Source organism: Ruditapes philippinarum, unplaced genomic scaffold (assembly GCF_026571515.1).
Source record: "Ruditapes philippinarum isolate M1 unplaced genomic scaffold, ASM2657151v2 ctg6586_1_1_1_1, whole genome shotgun sequence".
Classification (NCBI taxonomy): Eukaryota; Metazoa; Mollusca; class Bivalvia; order Venerida; family Veneridae; genus Ruditapes; species Ruditapes philippinarum.
Window position 1 is genome coordinate 65,865 of NW_026852991.1, and position 20,656 is coordinate 86,520.

Below are 20,656 nucleotides of genomic sequence, written 5' to 3' on the forward strand. Positions count from 1 at the left end.
TTTTCTTGGCGATGAGGGGGACTCCGCCCCCCTTCAAACCCCCCCAAACAGAAGGGGGCACATCCTCCTTCTGGCAACCCCCTGATGTATCTTTTGGATGGGGGGCGGTGCCGAAATAGTGCTCACTTTTTTAGCAACATTTCTCAAACGAAAACATGTGTTTGGGGCCCAAATAGGACATTTTTTCACTATTTCAGGCCTAAAAAAGTGGGGGGGGGCGGTCAAAGTGCGTTGTTTCGCGCATATATGACGTAAAGGGTTAAACACAGTTTATACATTTACTTATTCAAATTAGACATAATTCAGGAATAATTTTCTAGATTTCAATAAATTTCTGTGATGAAAATATTTTACCCAAAGATGAGCATAGTATTGATCTTTAAAGCTAACTTTTGATTATAATCATCTTTTCCAAGGTGGCGGTTTATCAGCTTATATGTAAACATTTTGGAATCCCTTTTAAAACAAGCATTTTTTTTAATTTTTAAATTGGATCTCAGGAATTAAAATAATAAAATTTTGATTTTTAATAATTAATAAAATTTAAACAAAAATTCTTTTGATTCCCCACTATGATTTTGGTTTTAAATCTAAAAAAGGTTTTTAACATAACAAAATCATGACTGTAAACCCCACTTTTTAAAAACCCCCCAGTCTCGTTATAAATAGAAAAAAAAAAATGATTTAAAATTTTTTTTCTTTAAATTTTTTAAACCCTTATTTTTTTTTTTTTAACCCCCTTGGGGTGATTCAGAAAATGTATAATTTAAAATTGGGATCCCGGGGATCAAGAATTTAAAGGGAAACGAAGAAAAATGAAGTGCTATTTTTTCCCAAAAGTGCTGTATTATCATATAAAAATACCCCTTTATTATAAAACGTTTGAAAGAATTTTTGGGTAAAGGGGTACATTGAAAATTGGGTTTTAAAATCAAAAATTTTTTTAAATCATTTTTCCTTTTACAGGGGCCCTCTAGGGCTGGTTTGTAAAACCATTTTTTTAAATTTATCTAAAAAATTTTCTAGATAAATAAAGTTAAGGCATTTCCTTTAAAAAGATTACCAAAAAATGACAAACCCAAAAAAATTTTACAATTTTTTTAATTGTTTTAAGTTTTAAACCAAAGGGAAGGGGGATGCCCAGGATACCAACCACCGCGGGAAAAAGGGGAACAGATAGGGATTAAAGAATGTGTTTTCCTAATCTTGGGGATTTACTTTTCGAGGGGGGGCATGCCTTCCTTAAACCCGGATATTTCCTCTGCAAGTTCTCTCATTTTATGAAATCCCATGTCTTCTGCAGGACCTCCACATTGCCCCTCTAATGGCAGCTGATGTTTTATACAGAGCCCTTACATTGCCCTCAATTGCAGCTCAAATCCACTACAGAGCCCTCACATTTCCCTCAGTGGCAACTCATACCCTATACTGTGCCCCTGCATTGTCCTCAGTGGCAGCTTATATTCTCTACAGTGCCCTCACATTTTCCTCAGTGACAGCTCATATCCTCTGCAGAGTCCTCCATTGCCTTCAGTGGCTACACCTTTCCTTTGGGAAGCCTCACATCGTCCTCATTAATAGCTGATATCCTATACTATACATAGTACCCACATCATTCACAATTGCTGCTCAAATTGCAATGTGCTGTGTGGCAGAGAATACATTGAATGTAAGTAAAATGCATGTAATTATTCTTTTTTCAGTATGTTGTCTTACATTGAAAGAGACCCAGAGGAGATGACAACATTCCTCAAGGAATATGCCAATGTTATTACACATATCCCTGTGCCTCCAGCTGGCCATTTAGCTGTGGTAAGAATTGTCTTTTAACCTATACCGTACTAAATTAAGTATTAGATTTGCTCTGCTTTGAAATTTCAGTACATTGTAAACTGAAGGGATGGTTTTAAAATGGTAAAATTTACCAGTCATAAAATTTACAAGTCAGCTGTGTACATGCTCAGACAGTTTAAGTGCTTAATATGACTAAGGTTTAATTAACAAGTATGCATATTTATTTCAAAAACCATACATACTATATTGAATAAAATTACATGATATAAAATTCCCATTTTCATTCTGCTTTTTGTATTGTCTAGAATTTCAGATTATACAATTTAAATGTGACTTTGATGCCTCCAACTCATCCAGACAAGCCTGTGATTGACCTTGAACTGCATTTGGTGTTTCTGTGTTTCAATGCTGAAGAGTTTCTAAAAATACTCTCCTGTATTCTCGTGGAGGAGAGAATAGTATTCCTGTCCTCAAATTATGCACTTCTCACTCTTATTATGGAGGTATAGTTCTGTCATTTTACGACTTTGTTATTAAAGATGTTAACATCGTAGATATTAAGCCATGGTTACTTTATTAGCTCCACTTTTCTAGGAGCTCTTATCTGCGTTTGTTTTGCCTATGGCTGACTTTTTTGATAAGAGCCACTTTCTCAGAAACTATAAAAGCTATTCACTTTAAACTTGGCATACATGTTTTAATTGTCATAAAAGAAAACCATTTCAAAAGGGCAGATAATCTTGAAATTATTTTTTTGCAAAGTTTTGCTTCTTTTTGTATGTCATTTCAAAAGGGCAGGTAATCTTGAAATTATTTTCTGCAAAGTGATGCCTCTTCTTGTATGTTAGCTCTTGTATGTTGTCTTTTACCCTGTTTAGTACCTAATCTTTTACCCATCGCCACATAGAGGTCTAATCCTGCCAGTAACTGTGGAGATTTTCATGTGAGGAAACTGTCAAGCTAGTTTACATATGTCAGTGGTTCTACTACTGAAATGCCCTGTTGTTTAAAATAATACATGGCTTTAAGTATGCAAGGTCTTTTACCAAAAAACCTGAAAAGAAAAGTTGCCTTATGAACCCTGCCACATCAATTTAAGTTAAAATGCATGTACAAACAAAAAATTGTAATAATTTTTCTTTCAGTCTGTGATGAATCTAGTATTACCGTTCAAATGGAGATTCACGTACTCCACGATTCTCCCATCATCAGCACTAGGATACCTGGAATCTCCAGGTACGTTCATGTATGGTGTACATTCCAGGCATAAAGAAGAAGTAGAGCAGGTAAGTGAGTTCACATACATACATACTGTCATCTTAGTGCAATAACTGATTAACTCCTATTAAATTTAGAAGGACATAACCCATTATTGCCCTAAGGTGACGATATGTACATACTGTCACCCTAATACAATAATAACTGATTTAAATCCTATTAAATTTAGAAAAACTTAACCCGTTACTGCACTAAGGTGATGATACATACATAGTGTACTATTTTCTAGAAAATATTTCTTATAAAAATGCAGGTATCCCATCAGTGGTTTTCCTCACTTTAATTGGGAAGAGGCTTAAAATATCCTCTTGATTTTGGGAAAAATTATTGTTCATTTACTAAGTAAAAAAGCTGGCAAAAGTTCAGGTTTGTGGAAAAACTGCATGATTTTAAGGGAAAAATTTTTAAATTTGGGAAGAGGTGGGGCCCTTTTAAAAGGTTCCCTTTTTTTTAAAGGTGAAAAAAAAACACTGCCGTCTAATTTAAATTTGGAAAACTGTTTTTTTTGTGTTTTTCCCCCTAAAAATAATATTCATGGGAAGAAAAAAAAGGGGTTTTGGGGAAAAAGGGTTAAATTGATAAGATGAAATTGGGTTTCCCCTGAAAAATATCTTATATGTTAAAATGGTGGAAAACCCCAGTGGTCAAGTTTTAAAACTAGAAATTAATGAAACGTTTAACCCATGGGTTTTTAAATTTCCCTCATGGGTAAGTATTGTTTTTCCCTTTAGGAAAAAACCTTTTTAAATCAAATTTCTCAGTACTTTGGTTGGGGTTCCCGGAGCCGTTTAAAAAATAGGTCTAAAAACTTGTGGCTTCTTTTAACAGTTAAACTAAAGTAAAAATTCTGTATAAACAAAGTGTCTAATGATGATTCAAGTTAAAAATTAATGTTGTAGATATTAGTACAACTTTTCACTAGTATTTTGATGGAAGTTTTACTGTCAAATGTACTGATCTAAAATTGTATTTCTTGCAGTAGGACCAGTTTATTTTGTAAATAGAAAAGAAGAAGAAAAATGTATTATATATGTTTGTAACATGAATATCTGTTCCTGTACTAATGACCTTATATTTATCATTAATTTGTCAGTATTATTTTGTTTATTAATCCATGTATTTTAGGTTGAAGGTCTGATTTTAGTAGATATTGATGAAGGAACAGTATTTATACCAGAAGATGACTCTCCAGGTACCAGCAAAAAGCCTAAATTGCTCAATTTCAAGGGTAGTTCCTCTGTACCAAGCTTACCTACAGGGAAATTGCAAAACAGTATTCAAGAATAAATGGTCACAACTCAAGATGCAATTTGATCTCATTGAAACTATAAACGGTAATGTATTTTTTCTTTTTTATCTCATTGAAACTATAAAATGGTATTGTAAAATTAAATAATATTGAAACTATTCGGTTTTGTAAAATTTTGATCTCATTTAAAACTATACGGTTTTGTAAAGTTTTGATCTCATTGAAATTATACAATAATGTATGTTTTTTTTATCTCATTGGAACTACAGGGTATTGTAAAAATTTAATCTCATTGAAACTATACGGTATCATAAAATTTTGATCTCATTGAAACTATAAGGTAATGTATGTTGTTTTTTTTATCTCATTGAAACTACACGGTATTGTAAAATTTTAATCTCATTGAAACTATGCAGTATTGTAATATTTTTATCTTAATTGAAACTATAAGGTTTTGTAAAATTTTGATCTTCTTGAGCCTATACCGTATTGTAAAATTTTGATCTCATTGAAACTATAATATTTTATTATGGTATTGTAAAATTTTGATCTCATGGAAACTATACAGTATCTGACCAAGACCCATAACTCTTTTGAAAATTCTACTTTATCTAGGCTCTTGTTTTTCTATTAAGCACTGAGAATAGTGGAGTATGCAGTCCTTCCATCAGCTCTTGTTCAATAAAGCCATTTGATGTTTTGATAAAATTATGTTTCCTTTTTAATTACAGACCATTCAATTATAACATTGAGGATCTCAGACAAAACAAAAAGAAAAGAGTTATTGCTCAGAATAAATTCATTGCAGATACATGCCTGGAGCTAATGGTCAATTTATTCAGGTAAGTTAGTAATTATTTTTTCAAGATTTATTTGAAAATTTGTGTTTGGAACTTGCCTCTGTAAAATGTTCACCCCTGACAAAACAGAATGATTAACAACAATTACCTGTAAAGGACATAAAGCAAATGCCTTGATAATTTAATAAATAATTAGAAACAATTTCTGGGGCAAGCCTTAGAAATATGTTTATCAAAGTGCACATGCGTGAGATGGTTTGTACGGAAAGTTTGTAAAATTACTGGGACCAGGCATGCAAGTTATGCGTAAATGAAATAAATAATTAGTTGTTAGGATGAATGTGATGAAATGGAATAATATAGGAATGATATAAGATAATGGATTGTATATTGGACTGTAGAGAAATATTAAATATAAATAATAGACAAATACACCAGATATATATACAAATACGAGAACAAAATAATACATAAATGCGATATTCGTGAGGAAAAACAAATAACGATCGCCTGACAATTTCATTCTATCACCCTTTTGTAATCATTTCATTCTTTCAACCCTGCGTGAAGATTTCATTCTCTCTTCTGTGCATGAACATTCAGTTCAGTCGCCCTCAGTGTGATGTAGCCAAGTGATTGAGTGATCATTGACTTCAAACCACTTGCCTGTTACTGCTGTAGGTTCAAGCTTTTGAGTTTTGTATGTCAGGAAACTATCCAGCTAGCTTACCGAACATTGGTGGTTCTACTCTGGTGCTCGTTTGAGCCGTAAATAATGCACAGAGGGGCACCTGAGGTCTTCCTCCACCTGTAAAGTTGGAAAGCAGCCAAATGACCTAACCTATCCTGTGTTTGTGCAACATAAAACCCAACCAAAAAAAAATGGGATGTGTTAGTTAAAATGTCACCATGATTCTTATTTTTACACCAGGGATGTCATATACAAGTTAAGGTTCGAACAGTTTCATTTTGATAAAGAAAAGTTTCTTGAGGAACATGCAACAGATAGAAAATTTTATCAAAAGGTAAGTTCTTCAGCACATTTAGTTTATACCAATTTTTTTTTAGTTTGATTGTGTTGGAAGCTATAAGCTTATTGAAACATGCTCAAATTCGTTCCTCGAACCAATCAGTACTTAGCAATAAGTGTAAAGTTTCTTGCTCAAGGAAACACTGGCTTGCCACTGACAGGGTATGAACCCACATGGTCAGCAATCCTTAGATTACTAGTCCTACACGTTAACCACTCAGCCATGCTGCCATTGTATTATTGGCCTTGGTCAGTGACCCTGTATTATGCTCCCAAGTAAGTGTGTGATGTTTCAACCCATATTAACTTGCTTCCAAAAGTTCAACCATAGTGTGGCAACCATGGTAACACCAGTGGAGTACGGTTGCTCTCTTTTAAGCTAAAAATTTACATGACAGTTCATTTCCCTGACTTGAAACAATTAATCAAATTGTCTAAATAACTGTGAGAGCAGACATACAGTAACATGGATTTTGACAAAATTATGGTTTTTTTCTGAACTTTTCAAGTTTTTTAAAAAATTCAAGTTCTAAGAATAGTAGAGCATGCTGTTCTGTTGACAGCTCTTGTTGTGTTGCTAAAAAATTTATTTTTAAGGATCCATTTATAATAGATCTACCTTAAATTCAGTTATATAAATTTTATGATTATATTCGATGAAGGTATTTCTGACAGACATGTTCAAGGTATTTCTAGAAGAGCGTATGAACGGCACAACTGACTATTGGTCAGATCTAGAAATGAAAACTCGAGGATTTAGTCAATCCCGATCTATGACCCCATCTAGCTAGTAAGTACAATTACTTATTTGTACATATTTTGTTTCTACATATTTTACTGATTTCATTTAGATTGATTATTTTCTGATAAAATGTATACAGTTATGGAAAAAGTTATTGTATCAATCAGCTATATATATGGCATACATAATGGTGACCATTTTTCCAGTTTTGTAATGTTTATTAGTGAATTACATATGAAGTTAGACAAATTACATAATAGTTATCAAAAATGAACAAGTTTTATATGTTATTCATTTTATAGGAAAATAAGCAATCAAATTGAAAACATCAGATAGTATAAAAACCTTTTGGAATAAAAGCAAAGTTTATATCCAGACCAACTTGGAGGCGTCTGCGATGGTGTTGTAATGACCTATCCATCACTGAGAAATTGTATATTGCTGCTCCTCTGACAGCTGTTGTTATCAGTCATAAATTGCATAATTATAATGGTAATATATATATAATATCTTTTTTTCCCTTAAAATCTTGGTACATTTTTCTCAAGGTGGATTTTCTTGTATTTTTGCTCATTGGGAGGCATGCAGCTTTAAACAATATGATTTGTTGAACTTACTAAGTAATTTAGTAATATTGCATATACATTAATGTGTATTAATGTATAGTATTTGGCAACGTTTGTTTTATTTTCAGTCGCTGTAAACCAATAGTGCCATTAGACAAGAAAGATACAACGGTTTTCTGTCTCAAGGAAATAACAGATTTAAAGATCCATATAAAAAACACAAAAATGCAGATAACCAATGCAATGGAAGTAAGTTTTGCCTTATAGTTTTGTCATACTGTTAATACAAACTGTGGTTAAGGGGGTTGACTTCAAACTACTTGCCCTTCACCATTGTTTATTGGGACTTTGGATTCTTTCATGTGAGAAAGCTATCCAGCTAGCTTATAGAACGTCGATGGTTCCACTCAGGTGCCTGTTTGTGCCTGAAATAATGCATGAAAGGGCACTTCTGGTCTTTCTTCACTAGTAAAGCTTAACTCAATAACAAGAAATTAGATGAGGAATTCTGGATGTTCCTGGTTTTTGATCCTACCTCTGTTAAGGTGATATTTCTGAAATTGATCTTTGGACATCCAGTACAAATGTATATTACTCACACTCAAAAGGTGACGACATTATTTTGATTTTGTGTTTTCAAAACTTTGTATATTGAGTTAAGCAGGCAAAAATTATAATATACTTATTTACTTCCAGCATGCGGATGACTACGATGACAGAACGTCGCTCCAGTACCTCCGAGCATTGTATAATTTTGCCGATAACGATAACATGGCTGCCATGCAAGATTTTATCAATGTATCAACTGCCAATGTCAGAATTTTACCAGCCAAGTATGTTTTTTTTTTGAGATATGAAATTTACATCTTATCATTCTTTCTCTCATAAAATTGTCATCTACAAACGAAGCTATATAGAATTATTTAGAAATTTACCAAAAAGGCTTTAACATAAAACTTAGGCTTGTTTTGTGCCCGATTTTACATTTTAAGCTTATGTCTGTTTCAAAGAAAAATTCAAGCTATCGTGAACACTTCACCATTGTCATTGTTTTGCTGCAAAGGCTTAAATGTAGCTGTTATTAAAAAGTTTTAAAAGGTATTAACATTATACTTGGAATACTACTCATCATGACAAGGGGCATAATTCTGAAAGATATATTTTTGAAGTTATGCCCCTTTTTATCTTAGAATTTTTTACAGGGAATGAGGGGTTTAAAATTTGGGGGAATTAAATGCTCTTTTGTATTTTTTTTTTTTTATAAAAAATTGGTTTAAATGTTTTTCAGTTTTCCAGACCCGCATTTATTTATCAAATTAAGAAAAACCTAGTTTCATTAAAACCAAAATGTAATTTTTTTAGAAATAAATTTTATGGTTTGACAACGCAAGGGTAAGGTAACCCAGACTAAAAAGAGAAAAGGGAAAAGGTTTTTACCAACCCTAACCCCTTTTAGCTCACCTAAGCCCAAAAGTTCTCCCTTAAATGGAACCCCCCCCTTTTTCCAAGCCCCCCAATGGGTTTCCCTATCTGTTCCCCTCATTAAAACCCGGGTTTTTATCGAAAAACATCTGCTACAACCATCGGGGATTTTATCAAAACCCCAGAATATTCCATTGTTGGGCCCCCTAATCAAGTTATAATAGATGATCCATTCTGATAGCATAAAATATTGCCTTGTAGTCTTCTATAAAAATGTATATATATATCATGCCCCTTGGGTCAAAATATGCCATTTCTTGGAGGTCAATTAATTTATATAGTTTATGAAGGGGCACACATTTAACTCTTCCATTGTGACACTGCATTGACTTAAACTATTATATCTGCCCTTCCCCCGTGGTCACTTATTTGTATAAACTTGTATAGGAAAACATATTTAAGTGTTGCTGAAAACTACAATACCCAGAGCTTAGATATTTAGCCTGTTAGCATTTTCGAGTGGACTTGTTTTAGTATTTTATGAAATATGGAGTAAAAATGACATACATGCAATGTGATGTAATAATGTGTGCCTCCTCTGCATTGAAATTTGAAAAGTTTTGCCTTTTCTACCATTATATCTCATGTGAGTGATCTAGGACTACTGCTGTCCTCTTGTTTATATTTTATAGAGTTTTATCCGACCTGTACAGCAGACTGACAGAAGAGGAGAAAACAAAATTCATGAATATAACAGGTCATGAGGTCATTCTGAATTGTATAAAAAATAAAGGAGGGGAGGGAGAGCGTCAGAGAATCAGAATGGACCCCATAGAAGTCCCTGACACAGATCTAAGTAAGAAACCTGTGTATTACTGTATAAGAAGATATTTCCTTATGTTGGAAAGTTAGCGAATTTAAACTACCACACATTTCACACAAAAATATATTAGCGATTCATGCAATGGTAGAATTTTATGACAAGTTAGTTATGCTAGAGGAAATTTTAGCGATTTTCCTCCATTTGCCAATATTTCTGCATAGATAACTTTACCACTTATACAGTATCTTGCTTGTTTCCCCCACTTACTTTTTGGATTGAACTTGCCCTTTAAAAATTTAGTAAAATTATTTATAATTGTTAATCTAAGAGATTTTATGATCAGAATTGTAAATGAATAAGCCAAAAACAGTTGAGTTTATGATAAGTTCAGATTCTATGGAATGTAAGGGTGCTAGGCACTATAGGTGACATTGCAAAAACAGCCAGACTAGGCTTTCAATTTTGCAAAATTGTCATAACTTAGATATTGATTGAACAATTTAATTCATTCTTTGACCAAACAACACATGACAAAATATTGAAATGTGACCTTCACCTTTAAATAACCTTGACCCATCTGGTCAAAATGAAAAGTTTATTCAAATTTTGATCTGTTATTTATTCATAGATTAATAAATTTTTGGACACAATGGCATGTTGGACAGCACCATCATACTGCTTGATGTGAAGTTTATGTTAACCTCTAAATGACCTTGACCATTGGGGTCAAAGTTTTTTTTCAATAAACCAGATTTGTGATAACTTTGTTATTTGTTGATGGATTTGGTTAATACATGGACAAAGCATTCAAGACAAAACTTCCAAATTAAATTGTTTTGAAATGAATAAGACCTTGACCTTTGAATGTCCTTCACCAAAGTTTTTGATTATATGAAAAATTTAAAAAGTAGTCAAGTGTGACTCCAGCCAGGGCTGTTTGTTTTAGATAACAAAGATGTATGATCAGCTATTTGTCACCGTCATTGATAGTACTAACTACGGTTACCATAGTGATGTGTTATATGACGGCAGCCCCTAAGCTCTGGAATGCCCTACCTAGAACACTTTAAAGCTGTAAAACTCTAACAGTGTTTAAGAGAGCACTTAAAACTCACTTATTTAATTTGGAATGATTATTTTTTAGGTACTTACATGAATTTTATTATTTATGTGGGTCTTTTTAACTTTTTTAAACTACATTTGATTTGAATTTGTGACTTGAACAATATTGATTTTTTTTCTTTCTTTTAAATATTGTATCATTTATCTGGTTATACTGTACAGTACTTTTGAACGTGTCAATGTGCATGAAAAAAATGCTTAAGAAGTTTGGTATATAATAATAATAATTATATTTCAGATTATCATAAATTTGATGAGATTATCTCATTAAAACAGATGTCAAATGACTACAGGACAATAAAGAACTTGTTTGAAGCTTTAACACAAGAAACAAACTCATCCACAACAGGTATTAGTTTTGTTTGAACACAATTGCATGTACTTGGAGGTATTAGTCACTTTTGAACACAATCACATGAATGTTTAGGTGTTAGTTTCGAATGAACACAATTACATGTAGATGTACATGTAGGTAGTAACTTATATTTGAAAACAATTACATGTATCTGTAATAGATGGTTAAATTAATACTTTAATATTTAAAGGATATGATACTTGAAATCAGTTTAGAGTCTGTTTCACTGTCACATTATTAAGAATTTGTATGAATGCACAATCACTGGTTTATTTACATGGCAGAAATATTAACCCCTTGTTAAATATAAATTCTCCACAAAACCATAACTTCTATTTTTGAACACAAAATGTCTGATGTTTGGAAAAGTTTTAATTTAAGGTCCTGCTACAGGTCTGTTTATTTCTAACTAACGTAAAATATTACTTTTAAAGTTCATATAAAACTATTCTAGTGGTCAAAAGATCACACTGAGAATGGCTGTGGTGTCGTGGTCGAGTGATTTACAGGTCAGACTAGTAATCTAAGGATTGCTGATGACTTGTGTTCAAACCCTGTCTGTTGAAGCTGTTGTTTCCTTGAGCAAGAATTATACATTCATTGCTTGGTACTGGTTGGTTCTTGGAACTGATTAGAGAGTGTTTCAATAAACATAAACATGTAGCTTTCAACACAGTCAAACTAAAATGAATTTGTATAAAACTAAATTTAATGGCTTGTAACTCAATTTGGATTAATATCTTTACAAAACTGAAGGACAGTCAATTCAATCCTAATTTTTCTCAGTTTAGCTTACAGAAATGGGGTTTGAGTCTTTGAGTAACAAAACCTAACTGTGATTATTAAATTTGACAAAATTATATGTAAATGTTGTAGGTAGTCATTCAAAATGCTCAGGTAAGGGAAAGGAGCAGTGCTTTTATTATATGTACCATGATTGTATGCTAATTAAACAATTTGATTTAAGATGCTTACAGTATATTTCATTACCATCACAAATACCCTTCATTAAAACCTTAAATGCTTAGCATAATGCACATAAGTAAAGTTGTTTTTGACATAAACATTAAGATCAGTAGTGCTCCCATAACTGTAGGAACTTTGAATCATTTATTAAGTATTAATTTAAAGTATAAATAAACAGTTGCGCAATCTGTATGAAAAGGAAGTAAAATGTTATTTGTCCAAATAAAACTATAGCAAAGAATTTGTGGGGCACTAGTTTTTGTGGTTTTCGTCGATCCACAAAATTTAAGATCCAACGAAATTTTATTTCGTCTGCTGTAAAATCATTTTGCATGACATTATTTACATTTTACCTTTTCTAAAAAGTAAACAATCATTTGTTTATTTTTCTATGATGGGGGGAGGTTACAGTATAAGCTATGGAAGCTGCATTAAAGAATTTAAAAAAAAAATATTTATCGGAATTTCTTTAATTATTCTCTGTATTTGAAAAAAACAACAAAAAAAAACAGCTGAGTGGCATATATTTTATCACAATGCTGATTGCAATTCCTATTGGCACCAGATCTTCCGGCCCTTATATGAATTGATTTGCTGCTTGTCATTAATAACCAGAGATACTATATAATATCATTATTTAGAAATAATGATAACACTTCCTGTTTAGAATATCAAGGGCTTTGTACCTTTGCTTGCTTCTACATTACCTGAAATAATGCACTGAAGTAATTTGAGTCATCCAAGGGTGTACTTCACCTTTAAGCCAGGTTTTTTTCTCTCAGGATTTTAAGAACGTGATCCATACTAATGGAATTTTGAATTTCCGTGATGTTTTGTTAAAAATTGGGGAAAATATGCATGACTTGAATTTCACAGTGATTAAATGAATGCAAAGAATCCTTGTTTAGGATGGCATCTTCAAACATTTAAGCACCATAACAGTGAAGAAGCCCTAATATTTTCAAAAAGATTTAAAATTTGTTATTAAATATTTTTATTTTGTATCTTTCAATTGGCAATTTTTCCTTTGGATTGGAAAAGTAATATACTATTTTCAATTGAGAATATGACTGAATATTGGCTATAAAATAAGCCAAAGAAATCCTTGTAAGCAAATATATAAATCCCCTGATAATACAATATTTGGTAGAGTGAGACCAGAAGAGAGCTTTGGAATTTTAGACATATTACTTATACATAGTTATTTTTATGTAAAATTTTAGCGATATCTGTTATGATCTCCAAGGCATTTATTAATTAAGGTCACCTGTAACTTCTCCTACACATTTAATAATAAGTGACACTTTAAATTAATCTGTCTCTTAAGTTCAAATCTAATCTTAAGTTTACATGTTAATTTGATTGCCAGTAACTCATTTTTGCTGTGTAGCCGATTTGGATTTTTCAATAAGGCTATTTTTAGCAGACCTTACAGAGAATTTAATTTACGTCATTCCGGAGTCAGTATGAATAGTTGTAAACTCATATAACCTATATTTACAGTCCACAAAAGTTTGTCTGCAAATGAAATCGCTCAATATTGTTTAAATTTTGCTGAAGTATTTTACCAAACAGTGCTGTAACTCAACTGTATGTATTAAATTTATATGTTAAATGAGCTAATTTAATGGACTCCGCCTATTAACATAATGCACTCGATTTGAATAGGCGGAGCTTATTGTAAGTCAGTTAAAGGTTATCAGCTTCACTTTGTTCGCTCGAAAAATTAATTTCTTAAAACTCTTTATATAAACATATACATAACATATAAGATATACCCAGTCAAATAACACAACAGTTAACATATTTGTAACATATTTATTATATAGCATGATAAATTCTAACTGCTTACTAGAATAAAAGTAATTTAATAAATTTTGCTGTAGATGTGTTTATAGACAATAAAGAGGTAATGTGATTAACTCATAACCTTTTGAAATTGAAAATGATTAGCCTTTGCCACCAGTATAGAGCCAGGCCAGCCTGAACATCTGTGAAGTCTGACAAGGCTCTATACTGTTGATAACTTCAGTTTCTGTATTTTTGGCGCAACTATTCAAAGAATAGGGAGAGCAGTTTTACTCACCCAGGCATCTGAGTGTCACACTTAGGTTAAGTTTTGGTATGCAAGTTCACCAGGTATCTCTATATTTACTAAATGGAATGGGTTGAAACGTCACACACATATAATAGAGCGTAATAGTAAGGTTGCTGTCCTGAAGACCAATAAATTTAACCCTTTCGCTGCCAGAGGGTTATTGTTTTAGTGATCACCTATTTGCCAGAGGGTTTTCTAAGAAATTACTATATTACTAATTAATATAATTATTATTATTTATTATCAGTATTATAAAAACTATATATGTTTCCAAATCTGTTAGTATGATAATAATTATTGTCGATGGTATAATTTTCTTTATATTTATTATTATTTTTATTATTATTATTACTAATTTATTATTATTACTATTATTATTATAGAAACGGCTAAAGCCGTCCATATGGCAAATATGCCGAAAATAACAGGGACGGCATAAGCCGTCCCTTTGGCAGTGAAAGGGTTAACTTGAATTTTGACAGAATTTCCGCTCTTTTTGAACAAAGAAAATTCTACATCTATAAAATCCATGCTATTGTTTTACTATCAAGCACAGAGAATACTCTAAAAGCACATTGACCTCGTAACCCATAGCTCTTGTTGATAATGATACATTAAACAAACTGTTTCCAAATTAAAATAAATGAATTAAGACAGTTAATGTTAAACAATGGAATGTTAATCAAGCACATGCAGTATTATAATAGCCTGAAAACTAATGTCTGTGATTACTATCACAAATAGAGGATATTGAATGAATGTAAGTTTAATACTGAATTTATTTTTGAGTTCAATGAATTTAATAGACTTACAGGTATTCAATATTTATTTATCACATACCATAAATAAAGATTTGAAGTGAAATTATTTTTTTCTTTGGCATAATGCTAACATTTACCTCATCTTAATGCTATGTTTATATAATTAAAATGATGTCACATCAAAATATATACATGGCTGTGCAATACCATTTTCACAGAGTTGCATTAATGCATGCCGCATTTATGTGATAAATAGAGGATATTGAATGAGTGTAAGTTCAATACTGAATTTATTGCACGAGTTGAATAAAATTATATTATGCGAGCCTCTGGCGAGCATAATATTATTTTATTCAACGAGTGCAATAAATTCAGTAATGAACTTACACGAATTTAATATTTTATTTATCACATACCCAAAATAAAGACCGTTTAAAGTGAAATAAGAGTCATTTTTCATTGACGCGCCTATAGTTTAAAAAAAGCTAACATTTAGCGCGTTTGTATAACGCTAATGACGTCACGTCAAAATATATGCACGGCCGTGCAATACCATATTTACGGAGTCGCAAAATCGGCACGGGTGTGTGATAAACAATTATATGTAATGATATATATTTGATGTCACTTTTACAGAGATTAAGCAGATGACCTTCCAGATATTTGTGTGTTGTTGGGAGGACAATCAGATCCAGTGCAAAAAGGTCAAGTTAGAGGAGAACACACTCTCCGAGGAGGAGACAATCCTCAAAATCTCAACACTCATCAAAACAGACTATGGTCTTGGTAGAATGGGGCTCACTGATAAAAGGTTGATTATTATATTATGTACATTGTAAATATTCAAAACTCCTTATAGCTAACCTAAACTTAAATTTTAATGTGATGTGTCAAAGAAGCCATTTTGAAACATTTGTCCATGACATTATATGGGCTAAAACTTTGCCAAGAACATTAACCCTTTCCCTCATGATGAAAAATGGCCATTTTCATTGAAAAGCCTCCAGTGCTGTCCAAAATTTTCTTGATGATGAGGGGGACTACCGCCCCCCTTCAAACCCCCCAAACAGAACGGGGCACATGCACCTTTCTGGCAACCCTCTGATGTATCTTTTGGATGGGGGGCGGCACCGAAAAAGTGCTCACTTTTTAGCTCGACTTTTCTATGAAAAGGGGAGCTATCCTACTCGCCCCGGCGTCGGCGTCGGCGTTAGCGTCGGCGTTGGCGTCACACCTTGGTTAAGTTTTTCGTACCACCCCACTTTATTTCAGAAGTATTACAAGTATGGCTTTGAAACTTACCATACTTGTTCACCATCATAACCTCCATCTACAGACAAGAGTACATAACTCTGTCAAGGTTTTTGACAGAATTATGGCCCTTTTTTGACTTAGAAAGTGTATTGAGCTTGGTTAAGTTTTTTGTACCACCTCACTTTATTTCAAAACCATTGGAGGTATTGCTTTGAAACTGACCATACTTGTTTACCATCACGACCTTCATCAACAGACAAGAGGACATAACTCTGTCAAGGTTTTTGACAGAATTATGCCCCTTTTTGACTTAGAAAATACATTGAATATGGGTAAAATCCACTTATTGCCTTAACCCTTTGAGATATTGCTTTGAAACTTTTAATGCTATTTCACATCATTACCCCCATCTGTACGCAAGAGAAGGTAACTCTGTCAAGGATTTGTTTTAAAAATTAAGGCCTTTTATCGACTTAGAATCTTGGTTAAGTTTTTAGTACCAGTCCACTTTTTGACTGAACTGTTTGAGATATTAATTTGAAAGTTGGAATACTTGTTTACAATCATGATTCCCAAACATGTCCAGGAGAAGGTAATTCTGTCAAAGATTTTATTTGAATTATGGCCCTTAACTGTCAATGTTTTGTATTATAGGCAAGCACTAAAAAACTTAAAAAATCTAAAAAAATTCATTCCTATCCACTTGTTCACTTTACCATAAATTATGTCATATAAACATTGCTGTAATATTCAAGGGTATCAAAAATACAAGTACAAAAATATACTGCTTCCTTGGCATAGATTTCTTGAAAAATTATGTTATTATGTCATTTACCAAGGTGTTCTGAGTGACGTAAAAATACCTTATTCTCTCAAAGTGTGGTTTAATACTATTAAATTTATTTAAGGCTCAACTCAGTTTTTTTTTCTTTCTTACCAGCCCTCTTTTGACTTAAACATTTCAAACTTTGCTGCAGTGTTCAAGGGTATCACACAATTCAGTAAAATAATTCTTCACTAAATATCTTAATGCTCATGGCCATTGTTCACTTTAAAAATACAGAGATTCTTGTATTGCCTTTTACTGCAAAAACTTTTTTTATTGGCAAGCAATAAAAAAGTCGAGCGCGCTGTCTTACGGACAGCTCTTGTTAGCTCACCTTTCACAAAGTGACAGGGTGAGCTTTTGTGATCGCTTTTCATCCGGCGACCGTCCGTCTTCCGTCCGTTGTCGGTCCGTAAACTTTTGCTTTAAATGACATCTCCTCATAAACCACTAAGCCAATTTCATCCAAACTTCACAGGAATGTTCCTTTGGTGGTCACCTTTAAAAATTGTTCAAAGAATTTAATTCCATGCAGAACTCTGGTTGCCATGGCAACCGAAAGAAAAATCTTTAAATATCTTCTTTTAAATAACCCTAAGAGCTAGAGCTTAGATATTTGGCATGAAACATCTTCTAGTGCGTGTCTACCAAGTTTGTTCAAATAAAAGCCCTGGGGTCAAAATTGGCCCCACCCCAGGGGGTCATTGATTTTCCCTATATGCATATAGTAAAATCTCTTCTTTTAAAGAACCCAAAGAACTAGAGCTAAGATATTTAGCATGAAACATATTCTTATGAGTGTCTACCAAGTTTGTTCAAATTAAAGCCCCTGGGTCAAAATTGGCCCTGTCCCAGGGGTTCATTGATTTTCCCTATATCCCTATAGTAAAAACTTAAAAAATCTTCTTTTAAAGAACCCAAATAGCTAGAGTTTAGGTATTAAGCATGAAACATCTTCCAGTGAGTGTCTACAAAGTTTGTTCAAATAAAAGCCCTGGGGTCAAAATTGGCCCCACCCCGGGGGTCATTGATTTTGCTTATATGTGTAAAGCAAAAACTTAGAAATCTTCTTTGAAAAAAAAACAAATAGCTAGAGTTTAGATATTAAGCATGAAACATCTTCTAGTAAATATCTACAAAAGTTGTTCAAATAAAAGCCCTGGGGTCAAAACTGGCCCCGCCCCAGGGATGTCATTGTATTTAACTATATGTGTATAGTAAAAACTTAAAAAATCTTCTTTTATGCTAGAGTTTAGATATTTGGCATGAAACATCTTCTAGTGAGTGTCTACCAAGTTTGTTCAAATAAAAGCCCTGGGGTCAAAATTGGCCCACGCCCTGGGGGTCATTGATTTTCCTTATATGTGTATAGCAAAAACTTAGAAATCTTCTTTGAAAAAACCCAATTAGCTAGAGTTTAGATGTTAAGCATGAAACATCTTCTAGTGAATATCTACAAAGTTTGTTCAAATAAAAGCCTTGGGGTCAAAACTGGCCCCGCCCCAGGGGTGTTATTGTTTTTAACTATATGTGTATAGTAAAAACTTAAAAAAATCTTCTTTTAAAAAACCCAAATGAGCTAGAACTTAGATGTTTAGCATGAAACATCTTCTTATCGGTGTCAACCAAGTTTGTTCAAATAAAAGCCCATGGGTTAAAATTGGCCCTGGCTGGGGAGGGCCTATATGCAGGTGAGCGAATTCAGGGCCATCATGGCCCTCTTGTTTTAGCAACATTTCTCAAACGAAAACATGTGTTTGGGGCCCAAATAGGACATTTTTTCACTATTTGAGGCCTAAAATAGGGGGGGGGGGGGGGGGGGTATTGAAAGTTTGTTGTTTCGCGTATATATGAGGTAATTTACCGTAAAGGGTTAAATTATAAAAAAGAAAGTATACTTGTAATTTAATTGAAAATCCTTTTTTTTGTAATTCTTTAAGTCTGAATTGAATTAACAGCTGTTAAACCCTCCTCAGTTTTGGGCCAATAGAAATTATCATTTTTCGAAAAATTTAGTTTGATCTGAATATTTGAAAAAATGGTTATATATTATGCAGATTATTTTTCCTGAGTGACGTATCAAACAACTATCGAGAGATTGTGAAGTTGAGAGAAATCAAAGATTTGGAACAATCCGAGCATAGCAGTTTATTCAGCATATTTAGTAGGGTGCAAACACTCAAGATACACAGATTAGGCGAGTACAAAATTTTGTATATAAGCCAAATATCAGAAATTGGCCAAAAAGTTTGTAAATTTTTAAAAAAGTCTGATACTCCTACACATTTATCCCCAAAAACAAAAAAGGGTTTTTCATTTAAATTTTGTTTAGATTTTTTGATTTAAATTCAATTTAGGAATTTGAATTTAGCTTCATTTTTTAAGGTTCTGTCCAATACAAGGGGTGGTGGTTTGGTTTTTCCCTCGGTTTACGGCAGTAAACCCAAATTTGGATTTTTCCAAAACCCAATTCAGTAAGACATCGTCCTCTGTGGTTGTAAAAGTAATGCAGTACTATTTCCTCATTTTCCCCAAGAAACTAATAACGTTTTTTTGGTAACTGAAAATTTGTATCAGTGGTTTCCCCTTATCACTCACACTAAAAGTACTCCCCTGTCCTTTAAAGGGAATGGGTTTTTCCCCAATTAAAAGTCAAAACGCTCTACCTATTGGGCTACCCATTGGTTTTTAGCAATAAAATAAGAATGTTTCAATATAAAATAACCGTGTTTAGCCAATTTACAGAAGAGACTTCACAGGTTCCATTTTGCGCGTGAAATGATAAGGAAATGGAAAGCAACTTTTCTCAAAGATACAAACTAACAGTCATGTCTTCTTTACTTAAAAAATGATCAGATTACCAAATTTTGTCATAATCTTATTTAGGCAAAGAAACTTTATCTTAAAGGCACAATAAGCCTCAGAAAAACATTAGTTGTTATAAATATGTGATGACTTATGTTTTCATACTGAATTTAGACTATGTAAGATGTTTAACAGCTGAAAAAAAGTTGTACTGGATGTGCAGTAATATTTTTCGTAAAGATGTAAACAAAGTAGTATTTTGACTTCCATACAAAATACTAAATCACTTTAAATATACCAATTGCTAAAAAGCAAAAAAAAATTCATTTATCTTGTAAATATTTGAAAAGTGTAACTAGTTTTTGTTTGGTTTTTTTTGTTGGTTTTTTTTTTCAGAAATAAAAATGAAAGCATTTTTGGGACTAAATGGGCCTTTAACTTTATCAAATATGTACTATGTACTGCCATGTGATTTCCAATCAATAGATGGGAGTTAATTTTGTATGCAAAGATATTTATTTTAAATTATTATATGTAGGAAAGGGAACAAGTCCGTTTACAGCTTATTTAAAGGAGGAGCGGAATTGGTGGTATATGGTAATTAGAGAGATGTGGGCGGGGAAAATTGTGGCAGAGGCAATGAAGGACGTAATGATGGTACAACATGCTATACAAAACACACTTCTCATTGACGCCATAATTGCAAGGTTGCATAAATCAATTCAGAATTGTCTATATATTGTACATTGATTTAAGAAAAAATAT

At 32.7% G+C, this 20,656-nt stretch overlaps 1 protein-coding gene across 1 annotated transcript in view; it reads left to right on the top strand.

Moving 5' to 3' along the window:
* The window catches only part of LOC132730475 (DENN domain-containing protein 3-like), a 37,734-nt gene extending 17,084 nt beyond the window's left edge, over positions 1-20,650 (top strand). The window contains exons 7-22 of the mRNA XM_060716420.1: positions 1,704-1,812; positions 2,100-2,297; positions 2,940-3,080; positions 4,198-4,345; positions 4,605-4,626; positions 5,053-5,163; positions 6,053-6,146; positions 6,814-6,941; positions 7,588-7,708; positions 8,156-8,292; positions 9,574-9,737; positions 11,065-11,175; positions 12,058-12,078; positions 15,643-15,817; positions 19,144-19,283; positions 20,430-20,650. Coding sequence (XP_060572403.1) covers positions 1,704-1,812; positions 2,100-2,297; positions 2,940-3,080; positions 4,198-4,345; positions 4,605-4,626; positions 5,053-5,163; positions 6,053-6,146; positions 6,814-6,941; positions 7,588-7,708; positions 8,156-8,292; positions 9,574-9,737; positions 11,065-11,175; positions 12,058-12,078; positions 15,643-15,817; positions 19,144-19,283; positions 20,430-20,641 — 2,032 coding nt within the window. The 3' untranslated portion in view covers positions 20,642-20,650. The remainder of the gene's footprint in view (positions 1-1,703; positions 1,813-2,099; positions 2,298-2,939; positions 3,081-4,197; positions 4,346-4,604; positions 4,627-5,052; positions 5,164-6,052; positions 6,147-6,813; positions 6,942-7,587; positions 7,709-8,155; positions 8,293-9,573; positions 9,738-11,064; positions 11,176-12,057; positions 12,079-15,642; positions 15,818-19,143; positions 19,284-20,429) is intronic.
* The last annotated feature ends 6 nt before the right edge of the window (positions 20,651-20,656 follow it).